This window comes from Tachyglossus aculeatus, chromosome 4, assembly GCF_015852505.1.
Source record: "Tachyglossus aculeatus isolate mTacAcu1 chromosome 4, mTacAcu1.pri, whole genome shotgun sequence".
In the NCBI taxonomy this organism is placed as follows: Eukaryota; Metazoa; Chordata; class Mammalia; order Monotremata; family Tachyglossidae; genus Tachyglossus; species Tachyglossus aculeatus.
The window spans coordinates 99,697,278-99,717,732 of NC_052069.1; the positions used below are offsets into that span (position 1 = coordinate 99,697,278).

The following is a 20,455-nucleotide window of genomic DNA, read 5'->3' on the forward strand; positions in this document are numbered from 1 at the left end:
CGCTGCAGTTGGGTTGCTTTGCAGGGTATCTCCGATCCTGTCGACTAGACGAGAACGGTTAAGTGTCAGTACTGTATGCGGACTACTGTCCTCCGCCCTGTTGTGGTGTCGTCTGTTTATTGTTATTTCGCAAGAAACACCCGCGTCTTCCTAGTTCATGCTTTCTTTTTTAACTACTTTTTGGCTTAATTGGAGAAGTGTGATCTGCTTCCTTGTAACACTTTTACCGATAAGCGTAGAAGGAGAATCATTTCCGCTTTACAAAAACCAAGAAAGTTGTCAGGGGACCAAGTTTGTAGGGTGGCTGAGCAGAGGACTGCTATCATTCGAAAAGCTTATGAAATCGAAGCTTTGGGTGGCAAACAATACATGGCATGTGAGGAATGCTATGAATTTATCGCAAGTCAGAATTTTGCAGTAAAACCTCTACCCTCCTTCCCCATTCAAAAAAAAAAATCTTAAAGTGAAAAATAAAGTACAAGTAAATATCTACCAGGGTTAGAAAGTAGGTAGTGGGTGAAAAATAAAGTACAAGTAAATATCTACCAGGGTTAGAAAGTAGGTAGTGGGTGTGAATCAATCAATTGATCGATTGTATTTATTGAGCACTTCCTATGTGCAGTGTTCTGTCCTAACTGCTTGGGAGAGTACAATATAACAGAGTTGGTCAACTCATTCCCTGCCCACAAAGAGCTTACAGTCTAGCTGTAAAAGATGTAAAGAGTGGAAAGGGGCATTATAAAAGGTGCTACTGTTTGGAAAATCACGTGGGAAATGTTCATTTTAAAATGTTTCACTGCAGTATTACCCTGGTCTTGTCACCAGCAAAATCAACAATTGATATTTAAACAGGAATTCACAGGGAGAAGAGTAACTAGTCTTTCACATTCTGTTCAGCATTGAATGGAATGAGAAAAGATGAGGTAAAGGCTCCCTTAGAACAGGGAATGAACAACTGCCTGGCTTTCTTTTCCTAACTCAACAGCAAAGCTCTGTCACCTAATTTCTACAAGAAAATCCACTTTAAGGATGTCTGGAAAACGCCTTGGTGCTTTAAATCTAGGAGCTCCGGGCCTGGCAAGCCCAGTTATTTGGCTTCCTCCTAAGTGTGTGGAAAGGAAAGAACAGAAGGCACAGATTACAAAATACTCTGGAATTCTCAACTCTTTCCAAATCAAAATTCTCTTAAGAACTAATTTATATTCTCCCCTCCCTTCCCATTCTATCATCCGCTGCCTGCGTTGTCTACTTCCTCAGCAACAGGATGGATTTTAGAGATTCCAAAACAGCAAATTAGTTGGATTAATTTTCCCCTCTTACAATTTCAGGCAGTCAGAAAAGGCATCATTCCCTGTGACTCTGAATACAGTAATTCCTTTAATTTCAGTCAGGAGTCAACTGTTTCCCATGGGAGTTTATTAACAAATGAGAGAAAATTAAAAATAAAATCAAAACCAGGAAGCTCTTAGATTCTTTTCCTTGTCAGAATTAAGTCTTTATGGTGTTTACACCACATGTTCTGAGTGACTTTGCCTAATACCAGATAACATGGCCATTTGCTGAGCATTTTCCTGGGTTATACTCAATTTGCTGCCAAAAGGCTCTAATGGGAGAGGCTAAAAACAGAGGGAACATATTCCTAAAAATGCTTTGTTATACATTTCATATACCACAAAGCCGAAGTTTCCATGTTCCCTCCAAAAAGGGCAGGAGAATTTACAATAGGATCTTTTGTTCGGCTTATACCAAATAACCCCGTGATTTCACCCACTGAGAAAACCCCAACAAAAAACGTGTTTCTCCTCTTGCACATTCAGCATACTTGTGCGGTCTTTCCTCCTGCTGCTAGCTGTAATGAAAAATGAGGCTAGCTGCTTTAAAATGAAGGTAATCCTATGAGAAGGACTACGAAGGAACATTGAAAGCTTATGTCAGATGGGGCTGTTCTGGGAAGGGCTGCGTCAGAAAAATCCTCTAATCACAACAACCAGCTAATGTCAAAGGGCTTGAAAAAGCCAGATCGAATTACTGACCGGGTGTCATGTACAAGGCAGCCAGCTGCAAGGAATCCTGCCGTCAACGACGCCAAATGGCCGGAAAGAATGACCGATGCAACTTTTAATGATTGAAGGATGAAAAGGCCCTTAAGGGGAGTTTTAGTACTTTCTACAGTCCAGTAAATGTGGACTATTATCACTGTTTCTCTAAAGGAAATCAGGCTTTTAGCGGTGAAGTCACTGCCACTGCTCTGCATCCTGACAGGCCACTGGGAGGGGCTTGTTTTTAAAACTCCCCTCACAGATCCCTGTCTCCTTAAACAGAGAAAGTTCAATGACTGACCTGAAAGAGCACTGAGAGCAAAACACCAAGTGATCATTGCCTTCTGAAGTGAGAAATATGTTTTCCAGAAGGCAGGAGAGGCAGATTATCTGTTCTCAGTATAAGAACATAATAATAATTATTAACAATTGTGGTAGTTAAGTGCTTACTCCGTACCAACTTACTTACTCAGTACCAAGCCATGTACTAAGCGCTGGAGTAGGTAGAAGATAATAAGGCCGGGCACAATTGCTGTCCCACAAGGTACTCATAGTATAAGCAGAAGTAGGTATTGAACTCCCATTTTACAGGTGAGGAAACTGAGGTACAAAGCAGTTAAGTGACTTGTCCTAGATCACAAAGCAGGCAAATGGTGGAGCTGGGATTACAGTATAGGTCCTCTGACTTCCAGGTTCTTTCCATTTGGCAACGATGGATGATCTCTATACTGTTTCATTAGCTTTGATGTAATTCTCAAAAAAAAAACAACCCACAAAAAACCCACCAACAAAACCTCTTTCAAGAATAATATAAAAGTGGCCGACAGAATGCATTTCACGTGTACATCAGGTTTTGGTAATAAATCAGAAGTGGCATTTTTCATGATGAAGCAGCTGGCAAACGTTCAACAACATCGTGCTTATAGTGAAACCATATCTTGATTATGGAAAATTCTGCCCTTCAAACTTACTACTACCACCTCTGCAAATTCATCCCCCATTGGTTTATCAATCCTGGGATTTGTAGGTGCAGTACCCAGATGAAATGAGAACAGCTCACTAGCTCAGTGCCTTTAGACTACCCTAAGCAGAGGCTAGATTTGGACTACCTCTGCTGGTGCTTCTAAGTGGTGCTCTGCACATAGTAAATGCTTAGTATATGCCCCTGATGGATTGATCTAGCTTCCTACTGCAAAGTGCCAGCAGAGTTGATCCAAACTTAGCCTCTGTTAAGGCTTGGTAGACATATTCTCTGCCCACAAGGGACTTATCTGGGGGAAATGCATATGGACTCCCGTGGAGAGATACACCAGTTATAGCGAAACAACTCTAGATTGTAAACTCGCTCACTGGATTGCAAACTCATTATGGGCAGGGAATGTGTCTGTTTATTGTTGTACTGGGCTCTCCCAAGCATTTAGTACAGTGCTCTGCACACAGTAAGCACTCAATAAATAGGACTGGCTGACTGACTGACTGAACTCTGGACCTTAGACAGTAAGGAACCAGTTTGGGTAAGGATTGAAAGTGAGATTAATCTGTCTAAACCTCACTCCGTGCCCCTTCCAGTTCAATAAACCCCTTGACCTGCTACTTTTTCCCAACACCCCAAAACAGTCTTGATAATGAGGCACTATTACCCTCCAGCCTTCCCCAGCCCTTCGTTCTGGACCAGACACATTCATTCATTCATTCATTCAATCGTATTTATTGAGCATTTACTGTGTGCAGAGCACTGCATTAAGTGCTTGGGAAGTACAAGTTGGCAACAAATAGAGACAGTCCCTACCCAACAACAGGCTCATAGTCTAGATGCAATGGTTTCTTTCAACATGACAATCAGAATGTGCCAGAGAAGCAGCCAAAGGGGCTTGGATTGTAGACGGGGCTAATAATAATAATAATAACTATGGTATTTGTTAAGTGCTTGCTATGTGCCAGGCACTGTACTAAGTGTTGGCTAGTCCTAGTCAATGTGGCCCGAGGCTCCTGCTAGGAAGTTTGGAGTTACATGCCCTGACCCCGGGCTGCCCTGGCAATTCTAGCTTAGCCTGTCTGGGTATAAAGCTCAGGCTGCTGCTCCAGGGTCGCACAGCCCTTCTCCTGTTGTCCAGCTCAGTGCCAATATACCTTCTGCCCCTTCCCATGGGGCTCCTGAAGCCCCAGGAAAGAGTGGCCAGGAAGACCAAGTGATAGTATTTATTGAGCACTGTAGTAAGCACTTGGGAGAGTACAACAGAGGACCCTGACCACAGCTAGCTGACAGTCTAGATGGAAAGACCGGGCAGGAGAATGAGGGGTACAGAGCTAAGGGAGGTCTCAGAAGCAGCAGCCAAAAAGCCACTCACATGCTGGTTGCGGCAGCCGACTGAGTTCAGGGACTGGCAGGTTAGTTGGCAAGCCCTGGCCTCTGTGCCAAGGTCCCTGAAATCGGCTCTGAAAAATACGAAGGGCCTTTAGGTCAAAGACTAAACCGTTTCTGACCTGATCAATGACCCAGCTCTGATCTGGGGAATGAGACACCCCTTGCCTGACAATGCAGAGCCCCAATCCCTAATCTTTCTCACTTTCCCAGCCATTGAATCTCTGCAGTACTAATGGTGGATTTACACCAGCATACAGAGATTAGCCTGCTAGTATCTGCCAATCATATTTATCGAGAGCTTACTGTGTGCAGATCACTGTACTAAGATCTTCAGAGAGCACAATATAATAGGGTTGGTAGACACATTTCCTGCCCACAACGAGCTTACAGTATGGAAGGGGATACAGACATAAATATAAATAAACCACAGATGTGGACATAAGCACTTTAGGGCAGAGCATGCCTCTGATGTGCTTCAGAATTGCTGTTTTACTGGATAGCTGCTGTCAGTGTCTGTGGTTGGGTTGTAGGCTTACTTGACAGCCCTCTACACTGTTAAGCTCCCTCCAGACTGTAAGCTTGTTGTGGGCAGGGAACGCATCTACCAATTCTGTTACACTGTACTCTCCCAAGCACTTAGTACAGTACTCTGCACACAGTAAGTGCTCAATAAATACCATTGATTGATTTGTCTCAATCAGTATTTTCTGGGACTACAAAAGCAGCAAGAGCAATCCATAGCAACGGCAGCTGTGGGCTCGCATCAGGTTTGCTATGAAAATAACTCACAGATCAGGAGGTTTAGACTTTGGCATGAAACTGAAAACCCATCTGTCACTTACTGAACTGCCTCAAGATTTCCAGATCACTCTACTCACTTGGATTACCCTGGCTCCTAATTTTTCCAGTCTCATGGTACTAATGGCCATTTCCTTAATAACATACAATTAAAATGAGTCAAAACCCTCATCCCACTAAAAAAAGTAACTAAATTCAATACTTAACCACATTACCTCTCCCTTATGATCTCAGCTGGCTTCCCGACTCTTGAAACCAAGCATTCGAACGGCAGCAACAGCTAGGTCTCTGAGCTTCGGGTTAACAGTTGTTGGGCTACCAGTTCATCCCTTGAGAAGAACTGGATATGGCCACAGGCTTGTACTCAGTCCTTTAAATGTAAGCCAACTGGGATAGAAGTTCTTGATCTTAATGGCAGAACTGGCAGGTTCGAGTTCTGCTAGGGCCTCCCATATAACACATTGTGAACTTCTATGTTCAGAATAGTCCAGAATCAGTGGCATTTACTGAGCACTTACTGTGTGCAGAGCACTGACCTAAGCACTTGGGAAAGGACAAGGCAACAGAGCTGGCAGATGTGATCCCTGCTCGCGAGCAGCTTACAATCTCAACTAAATTAGGAACCAACAAGCCCAGTCCTACACTTTAATGCATCCACAAGCTAAAGCAAAAGCAGTTTTAAGGATGAGAAATAGAACAGATGGCTCAAAAAAACTTCAGATTTTATTTAGAATATCTCTCCTCAGCCAATGAGAGGAATTTACTTCTAATTAGCAAGGTTACTTTCAGTATCAAGATAGGAATTAAATAAAGATGCCTGAAGCCAAGCATTTAAAAGGAAACTGAATTTGTCTCTGGGTCAACTTCAGTCTAAAGGACATAACAAATGGTTATCCGCAGGGGTCAGTCAAAGGCTATGGTTGTCAGCAGTGCTATGGATGTCAGAATAAAAAGTTGGCCGAATAGCCCTCAGGGTGGGAGGGGAGGGAGGTGTTGGAAGTGGGCGGTGGGGAGAACATCCTGCACCTGGAAGGATGGAACTTGAGTTCAGCGAGAGCCTGGGCCAACAGCAAAATGTCCAGAAACAGCACCTGGGAAATCCAATGGGGACAAATCCAGGATGACCCATTAGGTAGGAAGACCAATGGCTTCAATAGAGAGGGACTGGCCGGGTGTGAATGTAGCAGAAAATGTCTAGGGAGCATCCCAGAACAATCTGAATGTGAATCGGTAATGTAGTGCTCTTACCAAAGCAAACACCATCCTGAGAGGCAAGCAGTCAGGAGCTGTGAGGTAATTCTCCCTCTGGCCTCAGTGCTGGCCAGACCCGTACTACAGCATCATCCACGCAATGAGAGCTCACTGGAGGGGGTTCAGAGGATAGCCAGAGAGATGAGTGGACAGTGGAGAATAAGATTTATGAAGAAAGCCTAAGTGCATTAAGTTTATTTTGGCTGCAGAAGGGAAGGCTGAGGGCAACTCCCTGTATGAGAAGGGTGATTACCAGAGGGAGGGTGACCAACCATTCTCTGAATAGGGCAAATCAAAAGGAAATGGGTATTATGCTGCAGACCTGGAATTATTCCAGGTCTAAGGAATAATTTCTTGCCATATAAGTTTTTGGACACTTGAAAGGGTACCTGAGGGATGATGTGGCTTCTCCTTTTCTGGGAGAGTTTCCATCCCAGCTAGAAACCCTCTGCCCCCAAGGCTCCGACAAAGGAAAGGGGGAGTAGGTGACCTCTGAGGACCCTCCGGCCTGAAATGACCCCCCCTTATGAATGCTGTTTGAAACACTGACCCACAGTGTTGGCAGCAATGTGATCATTAAAGAGCACCCAGAGGCACACAAAATGTGGCAAAACCTCACGTTATGAGGTCATGACACTGGCCAAATTCATGAACTCAAAGAGATTGAGTTTGATTGTAAAACACTCAAGACCTATGGAAATTTCATTGGGGAATTTAAACATAGCCATAGAACCATCAAAATGTATTTGTTTTGGGTTAATCAAACAAAGAAAACTCTGGAAGAATGGAAACTTTTGACAATGCAATGTGGAAAAACAATTCCAAGAGTCCTTTCTGCTTTTGCTGTAATATCCAGAGCCAGGGGAAATATTTTGATTTGCTTTTATTTTTCAGTAATAGGAAAAAATTGAAGAACATCTTTTTTAAGAAGTTCAGTTTCTCTCCACTCATAAGATAGGAATGTTGTTGAATTGTTTCCCTTGGGACACAATTAGCTGAATAAACATGAGCAGAGTAAGAGAAAACAGGCTCATTTGTGACCATTCACTAAGACTAATCTAGTAAATAACTAGGCTATATCACTCTGTAACCTTCAATGAAAATAAACTGCTCCAAACTTTTGAATCAATAAGTTACAAGGACCTTTCTTCAAAGGCACCTAGAAACTTGGCAAAACATCATTAATCATAATATACAGACTCTCTAAATGTCATCTTCTGTCAGATAGTATATACAAAAGATGTGCCGAATATTCCGCAGTCTAATATTAAATACGGAAAGGATTACAGAGTCACTTCAGAAGCCAATAGGACACTTATTTGTTCTCAGTAATTATACTGGAAACTTTATGACGTCTTACAGGCTGAATATTTTACATCACACTGTCAGTATATATGGTGTGGGAACTATTTAGAGTCATGTGTATTTAGGGAAAGAGCAAATGTATCAGAAGTTCAAAAAGGGTTTAGATATACTCTACTCAGGAAAAGGCTCATTTGGGTTATTGTTAGGGAAATCAGAAGATTCACCCGTTAACAAGATCTCAAAGAGGGCAACCATCACACTGTTCCTCCGAGCCGCTTTTTGTCACTGGAGGTGACAGAATACTGAGCTGGGTGGGTCATGGCATTTCTGCCCTTTCATTCTTTAAAAGATTGGTGAAAAGCCAAAGCTTAATGCAGTTTCAACAAAACCCTACACAGCATTAAGTTCCATTCTTGGAAAAGGTCACATCTTCCAAAACTGGTTCTTATGAATCAGAGGAATATACGGAGTAAGATTCTCAAAGTCACAGATTTTTTATAATTAAAAAAAATCATCTTTGACCAGTACTTTGTGCCATGTGTTAAACTGGAGAGGCAGAGAGCATCCTAACAATTTGATTCATTCTCCTCCTCCTGTTTCCCTTATCCCAGGACTCCCACCCTAGTCTCCTCCCACTTGATCCTCCTGTATTAATAATAATAATAATAATAATAATAATGTTTATGATATTTGTTAAGCATTTACTAGGTGCCAGCCACTGTTGTACGTGCTGGGGTAGATTATTTTTTATGGGATTTGTTAAGCGCTTACTATGTACGAAGCACTGTTCTAAGCGCTGGGGGGGATACAAGGTGATCAGGTTGTCCCACGTGGGGCTCACAGTCTTAATCCCCATTTTACAGATGAGGTAACTGAGGCCCAGAGAAGTTAAGTGACTTGCCCAAAGTCACAGAGCTGACAAGTAGCAGAGCCAGGATTAGAACTCACAACCTCTGGCTTCCAAGCCCGTGCTCTTTCCACTGAACCACGCTGCTTCTCAATGCAAGATAATTGGGTTGGACACAGTCCCTGTCCCACACAGGGCCCACAGTCTTAATCCCCATTTTACAGATGAGGTACCTGAGGCCCAGAAAAGTGAAGTGACTTGCCCAAGGTCACACAGCAGATAAGTGGCAGCGAGGGGATTAGAACCCATGGCCTTCCAACTCCGAGGCCCGTGCTCTATCTATTAGGCTATGCTGCTCTGCCATCACAATTTCACTCCTATCCTATAATCTGTCAGTACCTCTTAGAGAGGCTTGGTCTTCCGGGATTGCCAAGGGAACTCACAGGCCAACTGACTTCCCAACTCCACACTCAGCTTCCTAGAGCTGGAGGAATAGGCACATAGGTGTCAGCGGGGATCTTGGAAGAATCTCAGTCTTAGAGCATCTATCACAACACGGCTTCACTGGACCGGAATCTACTGAAGTGAGAGGATGTATGCCTGGAGGAGACCCAACCAGATACTTTATGGTAGCCTGGACTAAGGATACTCCCTGACCTCATGCCTTCAGCCTATTGCCAGTGGACAGAAATGAAGACAGATATCAAGTGGTTTGACTGGCAAAAACATACCGATTCCTCCAATATTTCCCTTTTGGTCTCCTGCATTGAGCCTTGTACACTCCACTAACCATTGCATTTAGGTCTGAAACAGTAATAGTAATGGTATTTACTTAGCTCATACTGAATGCAACATACTGTACCACAAAAGCCAAAAAAAAAAATTCCCCATCTACAGGGAGTGTACGATTTCAAGGAGACGGACACACAAAAGATTTACAAGTGAAGTGGGGAGAAAAAAAAGATTAGATGCAGAGTTGGATGAATGTGCTTGGAGAAAGTATCCAAATAACTGAAAATATATGTATTCTTCGGTATTATGGATGGGTGCTAGAGGTGGCTGTTGGGTGATATGATTTGATATAATGGGAATTGTATTTCCATTAATATATAATAGAATTATATTCCCCAACTAGACTGTAAGCCTGTTGTGGGCAGGGAACGTGTCTACCAATTCTGTTATATTGTAACACAGTACACAGTGACTCTGAACACAGTAAGCACTCAATAAATACAACTGATTGATGGATTGAAGGCTTGTTAGGGTAGGTGGGACTTGAGTAAGACTCTAAAGACAGAGAGGGCTGAAATCTGTTGAATAATAGTGTCACTTTTTAAATTACCAAATATGACAAACAGAAAAAAGCCAATGCCATAAAGTAGTAATGGCTGATCACGAAAGTATATATTTTAATTACCACTACCCTAAAAATATCAGTGTTGCAGCAGAACTGCAATGGTGCCCTTTTATCCTCTTGCTCCACCAATATGATTTGCTAGGTGCCTAGTAGTTCAAAAGAAATAAAAAGAAACTTACTCATACTCACCCCCCACCCATTAGATTGTCAGCTCCTTTAGGGCAGGGAACACTTTACTTTTTTATTCTGTACTTTCAAAATATCTAGTACACTGCACAACACCCAATGGGCATTCAATATTATTACTTTACATTAACAGCATAACATTATGACTTGCCTTCATGCTACTAAAGGGGCTTAGAAACCATCACTGTTAAACTGCAATTCTGCTCAGTTTTCCTGAAAACTACTGTGTTTAGTTTGTGGAATAAAGGCAAAAGGAATGTGGCTTCACTTGAGTATTGGGGACCCTGAGCTCACTTGCTCGCTTCCCCTACTTCCCTTACTCCCTCCCTCCCTGTGCTTGGAGTCGGGATGAGAGAAAAGGCTGGGGATGAAACAAAGGGGTAAAAATATTGGACAGGATGGAGAGCAGCAAAATGAGATGGAAAGTCCCGCGATGTTTTCGGCCTATCTGCCGGGCTTGGAAATGGGAATTGGGCTGGGGACCTCCCTCGCAATGGTTTATCTCTAAAGCTCTGGCACTGCTAGTGTTAATGTGGTACCAAGTTTAGAAACAACCAGTTGGAGGTTGAAAACTCACTTACCTTCTCCATGCTCTTTTGTGAAACTGGAATACAGTTACTCAGGCCCTACTGACACATTTGCTCTGAGGGAAAAGGGATTGATATCTCTAGAGAGTGTGTAGGTAAAACAAACCACAGAACAGACATCTAGAACTAGAAGGGGTTACAGGGACAGGGTAGAATTTCATTCCTTGGAGACTGTCTTGAATGCCGTAGACAGATACCTGTCTGGGCAACGAAGCAGAGTTAGAGCCTCAGCCCTGGAGAGAAACAGACATGATGTCATTGGGATTCGATCCCAGAACCCAGTCCCTAAGTCGCTCTGGCATGACAGGGAGAGCATTCATATGTGTATTGTGTCATACGTCTCTCATTTGCATTTGCCCTTCTCAATCAATAGTATTTTTTGAGCACTTACTATGTGCAGAGCTATTGTACTAAGTGCTTGGGAGAGTACAGTACAATGAAGTTGGTAGACATGGGTCTCTGCCCATAAAGAGCTTACTCGTTTTGAAACTAGGCATATCACTACTTACTCTGAATGGTGAATCAGCATTTTTTTTGCTTTATCATCCTTCGCTGAAGAATGGCATTGGTTTTTTTTCTTTAAAGTTCTCTTTTACAGCATAATTTTCCCGTGTCCTTAAAATAATATAAGTAATATTCCCTAGACAAAATATCACAATTTTTTTCTTCTGAGCTTCCAAGCTAGACAGCCAAACACCACCAATGGCACACAGGAACTTCATGAAAAATGCAGCCAGAACCCCTGGGTGTTTTTTGGGAATTAAACAACTGACTGGAGGTGTGGTGAGGTGTGGAAATCAGCCTTTTCTTCACAAATAAATCTGTCCAGGAGCCGGACAGGACTGCCTCTGCATCAGACAATAACATCTCTGCCCAGCCATAATGTAAAGAACACAATTTTTTGCCATTGGTGTCAGTCTCCAACCTCAGCAGTTGCTTTGATGACTCTTGAACCCCAAGAACCCTCAATGCTATGAACTTGGGAGACTGTTTTCATTCTGATTCACATTACAAACTGAGTGGCGGTATACTCAATAGCTTCCAAAGTTGTGGACAAACAATAAATGAGCCCCACTTCCGTTTCACTGTTTTTCCACTGATCCTAGTTGTACCAATTTTTCCCATTCGTCTTCCCATTCAGGAAATATCTAAGCAACATATAGCTCTTCTTCATATTCGAAGAAGGTGACACTGACAAAGAACTTCACCCACTCGTGCAAGAGTGCTTAAAAAGCCAATAGGCTGCCTTGACAAACCATGCAAACCCTCTTCTCTGTTGTGTTTGCTGTTTTCAGCAATTGGCACTGCTTGAAATTTTGATTTCTTGAAGCTTCTGTTTAAAAAGTACAATTATTTTTGCACTGCAGCACTATCACCATGCTGATCTTCATGCCACGTGTTTCCCCATATTCAACAGCCTCGTCTAAGGCTACTCAACATTACATCTCTGCCTTCTTCTTTCAGTAGCCTATAATAATAATAATAACGATAACAATAATAATGATAATAATAATAATGGTATTTGGTAATGCTTACTAAATGCCAAGCCCTGTTCTAAATCCCGGGGTAGATACAAGATAGCTGGGTTGGACACAGCCCCTGACCCACACAGGACTCACAGTCTTAATCCCCATTTTACAGATGAGGGAACTGAGGCACAGAGAAGTGAAGTGACTTGTCCAAGATCACTCAGCAGGCAAGTTGGCAGAGTCAGAATTAGAACCCAGGTCTCCTCCCTGATGCAGTCCTCCTTAATCCTCCTGCTGCTTTCAGCATGTATGACCATCCTCTCTTCCTAGATAACTCTCTCTAGCCTGGTTTTGTGGAGCCGGCATTCCTGGCTTTCATTCTAACTCTTCAAATGCTCCTTTTCAGGTTCCTTTGTTGGCTCTTCTTCCTCTACTTACCCCTTAACTGGTTGCACCTCAAGCCTCAGCTCTGGAACTCAGCTCACATGATCGCTATTGCCACCACAGTGTGAACAACTCCTAAATCTAAATATGTCCAGCCCTGACCTTTCACCTATTTTAGAATTTTGAATTTCTTCTTGCCAAATTCCCAGGTAATGAGATGGAAAAGTGCCTTTGCATTTAGGTTCAGGTCTAGTGAGTCATTTTTAGCAGCATCTTTTGTACTCCCTTTCCCATTCGGGACGGGCAGCGCTTTCTACCTGTGATTCTTACAAAGAAATCCCACCCTTAGTTTTTCCAATAGTAGGGATGGTTGCACTGAGTCATTCACACTCTCTGGAACAGACATAGAACAAAATATCTCTGTGTACCCTCCTTAGCAGCAAAAGTCTTGCTGGCCCTCACCTGCAGTTAAGTGCTATATTCATGTTCACTGGTCAAATCATTGGGGTCTTCTGTAGCTGGGAAAAAGTGGGCAAAAGGGTTGGTTGAGAGCAGGGGAGGGGATGCAGAAAAACAAAGGATAAAATTCTGGGAGCAACACAAGCACTTCCTCTACCTCATTATTTGGGAATCTGGGCTTCACAACTCTCTCACATTTTATGTACCTTCCTAGGGCACTATCAGTAGAAGAGCAAAAGAGGTCAGAGCAAACATGGCCAGTGAGTCTGCCTTCTCCTCCTGCCTCCTCCTCCACCATTTGGGACCCTGAAACTGAGCCAAGCCTCATGCGTTAACTTGGGTGCGCTAAACAGGAAATATGAAATAAGTCTGATTAATTTTTTAATTTAAATTAAGAGGGTATCATGATCATTTTTATTTTTAACTTGCATAACTATTTAATCTTGCATTTATTTTTGACAGGGGTGCTTTCCATATGAGATGTTCTCACAGCGGTGAGCATTGATTAAAATGTGTGGATATGTATACTGTATTTTCAACATAAAATAATAAAAAACCACGCAATGTGATGAAACTTGTTTCTTCCAACCCTCGTACGTTCGTTTTTACTAAAACCTACTAGTCTCCAGAGCCATGACAACGTTCAGCTCAGATTAATTTCAGAGTGGGAAGGGGTTGTCCGGCAACACAAAAAAAGATCATTTGCCTGATTTGGGCCAAAGAGTAAGCATATTTTCTTAATGTGGACAGTTGGCTCTTCTTTCCTTTATTACATCACCATAGTTATATACAATGTAATAAGTGTCAGAAACATTAGATATAACTTAATAGCACCTTTGTATTTGCTCGTAGTGGGCAGGGAACGTGTCTACCAATTCTGTTGTATTGTACTCTCCCAAGCGCTTAGAACAGCGTTGTCCATTCAGTAAGTGCTCAAAAAATATGACTGATTGATACTCACTACTTTAAGCACATAGCTAAAAGACTGACATCATGACACGGCTGTACATGTTTCAAAGGCTAAGACTATTATACACTACACAAGGTCGGCCTGTTACCTTTTCAGCAAATCAGACTTTTATCACACAGGTTACGTACAGAATACACACTGTAACAATATTTTTTCAGTTTTGTTGACTTGGAATTTCCTCACTACAATTTTATGAAACAGTAAGATCACTATGTAAGAAGGGAATTGACCACCTTCCCTCAGGAAAGGCAAAGCTATGATGTAAGCATCAAACAAATCTTAACTGAAACAGGTATCTCAGCCAAAAGCTTTAATGGAAGATGTGTACACATAGCAGGGAATGAACTCTGAAATTTTTTTTTAAATGACATTAATATACTTATCTTGATAATATCAACAGAAGCAAGCACACATTCTGCCTGGAAAGGAATTTACTAAATGTTATCCAATTCAGTTCTAAGGTTTTCTCATTAGAAAGGGATGAATAAGAAAAACATGGCCCAACACAGAAATTCTAGGAAAATATTTGGCATCAAAATGAAAAAGAAAAAGATTACTAAGGCAGAACGTAGCACTTCGAAATCATAAAACACTACAAAGGAAAAGGAATGCATTACTGTGGAAAGGCATTATCTTTGCAACATCTATCATCACCACCACAAGCATTTATTGAGTGTTGCCATGCTGTACAAAAACACTTGCTGGGCAGAGTGAAGAAAAGGGACATTAGGACAATCTGGTTGGGACTAACTAGTGACTAGGAAGATTTTTCCCTCTAAATTCAGACTGATCAGATTCTAGAGGTGGCCCCTACTTTCGGCGAGCCACTGATCCCACCGGGAATGGTTGATCCCACCAGGAAAGCCGGAGGAAAAAACAGTAAGCCCCTTCAATTAATCCGTGGCACTTACTGGGCACTTACTGTATGCAGAGACCATACTCAGTGTTTGGGAGAGTACAACAGAGTTGGTATGCATGATCCTTGCCTTCAAGGAGTTTACAATCTAATGCTCCTTGAGGGCAGGGAATGTGTCCCTTTCTTATTTTGTACTACCCCAGAACATAATACAGTGCATTGTTCCCAGTGGGTGCTCCATACATTTTTTTCCATCTTCCCCTCAGTGTTTCTTAGGAAATCAAGAGTCCAGTAAGTTAATGCTTTCCCCTTCCTCTTTATTTACAGGTTTTTATATTCTCCCTGCAGAATCAGCCATTCACAGGACCATGCAGACGGTGAGCCTGACCTGCCTGGTCCTTATTGCTGCAGTAGGGGTTGCTGCCCAGAGCAGCGACGAGGGCAAAGAACAGGAATTCGTTTATCTGAACCGGTACAAGAGATCAAGTGACCCTCCAGATAAATGCACCTACACCTTTGTGGTTCCCCAGCAGAAGGTGACTGGGGCCATCTGCGTCAATTCCAAGGAACCCGACATCCTGCTGGAAAACCGGGTTCACAAGCAAGAATTAGAATTACTGAACAATGAGCTTTTAAAGCAGAAGAGGCAAATCGAGACCTTGCAGCAACTAGTGGAGGTCGACGGTGGAATAGTCAACGAGGTGAAACTCCTCCGGAAGGAAAGCAGGAATATGAACTCCAGGGTGACGCAGCTCTACATGCAGCTCTTACATGAAATTATTCGGAAACGGGACAACGCTCTAGAGCTCTCCCAGCTGGAGAATAAGATACTGAACCAGACCGCCGACGTGTTGCAGCTTGCAAACAGATACAAGGACCTAGAACATAAGTATCAACATTTGGCTTCCTTAGCTAACAACCAGTCTGCCATTATCGCCCAATTGGAAGAACACTGTCAGAGAATGCCAACAGTCAGACCAATACCTCCACCTCCACAGCCACCGAACCGAGTCTACCAGCCTCCCACTTACAACCGTATTATCAACCAAATATCTACCAACGAAATTCAGAGTGATCAAAACCTAAAGGTGCTCCCGCCTCCGCTGCCCACGATGCCAACCGTTACCAGCATTCCAACCTCAACTGATAAACCATCTGGTAAGTAATTCTGTGGTGCTTTCTTCAGAGCCAAATCCATCAATCAATTGTATTTCTTAAGCACTTACTGTATTAAGCACCTACTATACTAAGCACCTTATTAAGGGCTTGGGAGAGTACAAGAGAAGCAGAGTGGCCAGCTTTGCCACTTGTCAGCTGTGTGATTTTGGGCAAGTCACTTAACTTCTCTGGGCCTCAGTTACCTCATCTGTAAAATGGAGATTAAGACTGTGAGCTCCAGGTGGGACAACCTGATAACTCTGTTCTAATCCCAGTGCTTAGAACAGTGCTTGGCACACAGTAAGTGCTTAACAAATACCATCATTATCAATATTATTATTATTATTATTATGACAGAATAACAATATAACACATTCCCTTCCCACAATGAGTTTACAGCCTAGAGGCCTTACAGTCTAGAGGAGTTCTCCAGGTGATTCCCTGGGGTGGGAGGAATCCTCAGAGTTGTAAAACAGTTCACCTTTTTCTTTTAATTTATATTTTTATGGTATTTATTAATCACTTACTATGTGCCAGGCTCTGCACAAACTAATCAGATTGGCCACAGTCCATGTCCCACATGGGGCTCACAGTCTTCATCCCCACTGTACAGATGAGGTAACTAAGGCCCAGAGAATTTGAGTGACTTGCCCAAAGTCTCACAGCACACAAGTGGCAGAGTGGGGATTAGAAACTAGGTCCTTTTGATTCCCAGGCTCATGTTCTACCCCACTATGCCATGCTCCTTCACCTACATAGATAACCCTTACACTTTTGTTTAGTTCAAATCAAACCCAGTGAAGAGCAGAAATCAATTAATTTGCTAGGAAGGTACAGTTCTAGTGTTCCCAAATCAGAGGACGGATGGCTTAAAGAGCAAAAAAGGGGAAGCTTTTGTGGTGTGACACCTACAGATTGGTCATCTTCTTGGAATATTGGAGTTCTGATTCCAAGAAAGAAAGGGGGAGCTGTTGCCCTAAAAGCTGGAGAATGTTTGCTAAGGAGCACTTAAACAAGATTCCTTATGGGATTTATAGGAACTGTTTTACTTTTTAGGACTCTGAATATTTAAATGTCTCCCTGAACTGGAAGCTTGCTGTGGGCAGGGAATGTGCCTACCAATTCTGTTGCAGTGAACTCTCCCAAGCGCTTAGTACAGTGCTCTGTGCACAGTAAGTGCTCAATAAATACCGCTGATTGACTGAAATGCCCATGGAGGTCAGTAGAGACAAAGTGTCCTATCAATGTCACAGAGGTGGAATTCAGGAAAATAGCTATGCACTTAAAAGACTGGGTTTGGGGCCTCTATGAGAACTTTGTAAATAATGGGGCAAAAAAAATTAAATGATGTCATGTAGCCTCTTGTAGAAGGATACAACTTTTCATTAATGATTTAAATTTATTAACCATTTCTCAAGTGATTTCTCAAATCACTTAAGTATTAAGTTTGGGGGTAGGTAGACAATATAATGAAATATGCTTTGGCTATAATAGCCACTTTTAGGCTTTTCATAATGAAGTCTCAACTTCACAACTGTTCCTGCTCCAAGCTGATAGCAAAAGGACAGAGGCTTAACTTGGGAGCAATTCAACTAGTGAAACCAAACAATGAAAACATTGTTTCTGGGTTCCAAGTGGAACTTCTCTTACCTTGGGCTGTATCTGCATGAATTAAAGCATGCAAGCACTGCATGACCAGAGTAGAGAGAAAATACATCCATCTCTCCCAAATATTTTCCTGCTTGCTTTATGGTAGATTTTTTCCATTATTTCCATGTAGTTTTTCCTTCCTTTAAACCCAATCCATTCCACGTATTAATGACCCAATGGGTAAGCAAGGTAAGTCCCATTGCCATAATCTAAGCCCTGATGTCTAATGCCCCATATTGTTTCCCCTTGAACTACAAGGGAAGCCCAGCAGTAAGTGTGAAAGCCCAGAATCAAGTCCTCATGCTCAAATTCTGCCTGAGGTCCTCAGTGCTCATATTCCAAAGGATCCATTTAGTCCATTTCTGAGAATTCTCCCAGATTCTAGTTCCACCAAATTCAGTGGGAAAAGGAATCATGGCGGTAATTACCCAATGACGGACAATTCCAAGACATTTTCCAATGGGCATAGGAGACGATGCCATTCCTCTTCCCCCCAGCCCATTTCCAGAAAGAGATGCGGGGCAGCAGTTGCTATATCCTGCCATTAGACCCACCCTCTAGTGATGTCATAAGGATGTCTCCCAATACCAAAAACCCTCTCCAAGACCCTCTGCACTAGCCAGGTAGCAAGGGCTGGGCCAGACCCAGTCCCACAGAAGTGGGACCCAAATCAAATCTAACATCTGACCAAGCCTAACCTCAATTCTAGTAGAAAAAGGATTCCAGACCCACTCGTACAGTCTCAATTCCACATGATGACCAGTTGTCTGATTTGGATTTGACCTGTGGGTGAAAGAGTTACAATAGATGAAGGCCAAAGTATATTTCTGATTTAATTAAAGGAATTCAGATCTTGATTAGGGCAGTGCTGGGTCATGTAAGTAGGATGGAGAAGCAGGGTGGCTTAGTGGAAAGAGCGTGGGCTTGGGAGTCAGAGGTCATGGGCTCTAATCCCGGCTCTGCCACTTGTCAGCTGTGTGACTTTGGGCAAGTCACTTAACTTCTCTGTGCCTCCGTTACCTCATCTGTAAAATGGGAATTAAGACTGTGAGCCCCACGTGGGACAACCTCTTTACCTTGTATCTATCCCAGTGCTTAGAACAGTGCTTGGTACATAGTAAGCGCTTAACAAATACCATCACTGTCATTATTATGTAAGAGTATTAAACTCAGTTCTAGGATTCTTTCCTTCAAGGAATTACATCACTAATTAATAAGAGGAAACCTTGTTCACAGGTGTTTCAGAGTGGCTCACTTGGCACCTGAGTAAGCAAGAAATCTGAGCCCATATACATTCTCTTCCTTTTTAACCAGGGGAATACAAACCACTCCTCAGTAACCAACAGCAGGGGACCAAGTGAGCTATAATGTCCACCCTACCTCACTAGAAAAGCTACCCAATTAGTGCCATTTACTCTAAAAATGTATTCTAGAAATTGATTAATAATTCTATTCCAACTCTGACTGCCACATACAATACAGAGCTTGTTTTGGGCAAGAATTGTGTCTAATTCTGTTGTATTATATTCGCCCAAGCACATAGTACAGTGCTCTGCACATAGAAAGCGCTCATTGATTGACTGCTAAGTAAAAAAATCAGTGTAAAAATATCCATATATGCATTTGCTCTTCACCTGATTAGCTTGTATCTACCCCCAGGGCTTAGTACAGTGCCCAGCACATAGTAAGTGCTCAATAAATACCATTTTATAAAAATGACACCACTGAGGTGGAGTCAGATGTGGCCTAGTGGATTGAGCCTGGGCCTCGGAGTCAGAAAGAGCTTGGTTCTGATCCTGGCTCTGCCATTTGTCTGTTGTGTGACCTTGGGCAAGTCACTTCAACTTCTTCGTGCCTCAGTTCCTTCATCTGTAAAACGGGGATTAAGACTGTGAGCCCCATGTGGGACATGGACTGCATCCAACCTGATCATCTTGTATCTACCCCAGTGCTTAGTATAGTGCCTGGCACTAAGTCAATGCTTAAAAGATACCATTTTTTAAAAAGTGTCATGCCAATGAGTCCTGAGTGCCCCATGTATACAAAAAGATCATTCTTTGTTGGGCTGCACTGATTAGTTATTCAAGTCTAGCAAGTACAAAGACAATGTTAAAGTATTCTCACACTCCTTCAGGCAATCAGAACTCTAGTGTCTGACTGTAAGGATTCTTCATCTCCTATAATTGTGCAGAGCTTTTCCAAGGCAACTATCTTGTCAGTGTTCCAGGACTGTCGTACAAGAGAGACTCCTTGCAGAGGCTTGGCTAGCTATCACCTACCCTCCACTTCCCGGCCAGCTCCCTCTCTACCACAGTTTTAACAAAGAGAAGCAGTGTGGCCGAGTAGATAGAGCATGGGTTTGGAGTCAGAGGACCTGGGCTCTAATCACAGCTCTGCCATGTGTCTGCTATGTGACCTTGGACAAGTCACTTGACTTCTCTGGACCCCAGTTACCTCACCAGTAAGACTGTGAGTCCCTGTGGGACATGGATGGTGTCCAACCTGATTAGCTTGTACCTACCCCAGTGCTTAATACAGCGCCTGGCTCATAGTAAACAGTTAACAAATACCATTAAAAGAAATTCTCTTTTCTCTTAGTCGTTATATATAGTTATAATATCTCCCTTGCTCTCTCCCAACCCAAATACACACACACGTTTGCTTGCATGAATTGCTGGGGTAGTTTTCACTCTCTTTTGCCACTGAGGGAAGAACAATCAGTTGGCACATCTTGGTTGCAATCAGTGACTGAGAAATAAACCTGCAGGGCAGAG

General features: G+C 42.6%; 2 protein-coding genes across 6 annotated transcripts in view; one reads left to right on the forward strand and one right to left on the reverse strand.

Moving 5' to 3' along the window:
- The window catches only part of RALGPS1 (Ral GEF with PH domain and SH3 binding motif 1), a 479,351-nt gene that overhangs the window by 229,373 nt on the left and 229,523 nt on the right, over positions 1–20,455 (reverse strand). The gene's annotated exons all lie outside the window — the stretch shown is intronic.
- ANGPTL2 (angiopoietin like 2) overlaps positions 1–20,455 on the forward strand; it is a 37,709-nt gene that overhangs the window by 545 nt on the left and 16,709 nt on the right. The window contains exon 2 of one of the 2 annotated variants that reach the window (XM_038744647.1): positions 15,222–16,031. In XM_038744647.1, the coding sequence (XP_038600575.1) occupies positions 15,242–16,031 (790 nt within the window). In that variant the 5' untranslated portion in view covers positions 15,222–15,241. Of the gene's footprint in view, positions 1–15,200; positions 16,032–20,455 lie in introns of both variants that reach the window. The other variant, XM_038744646.1, reaches the window with a different exon arrangement.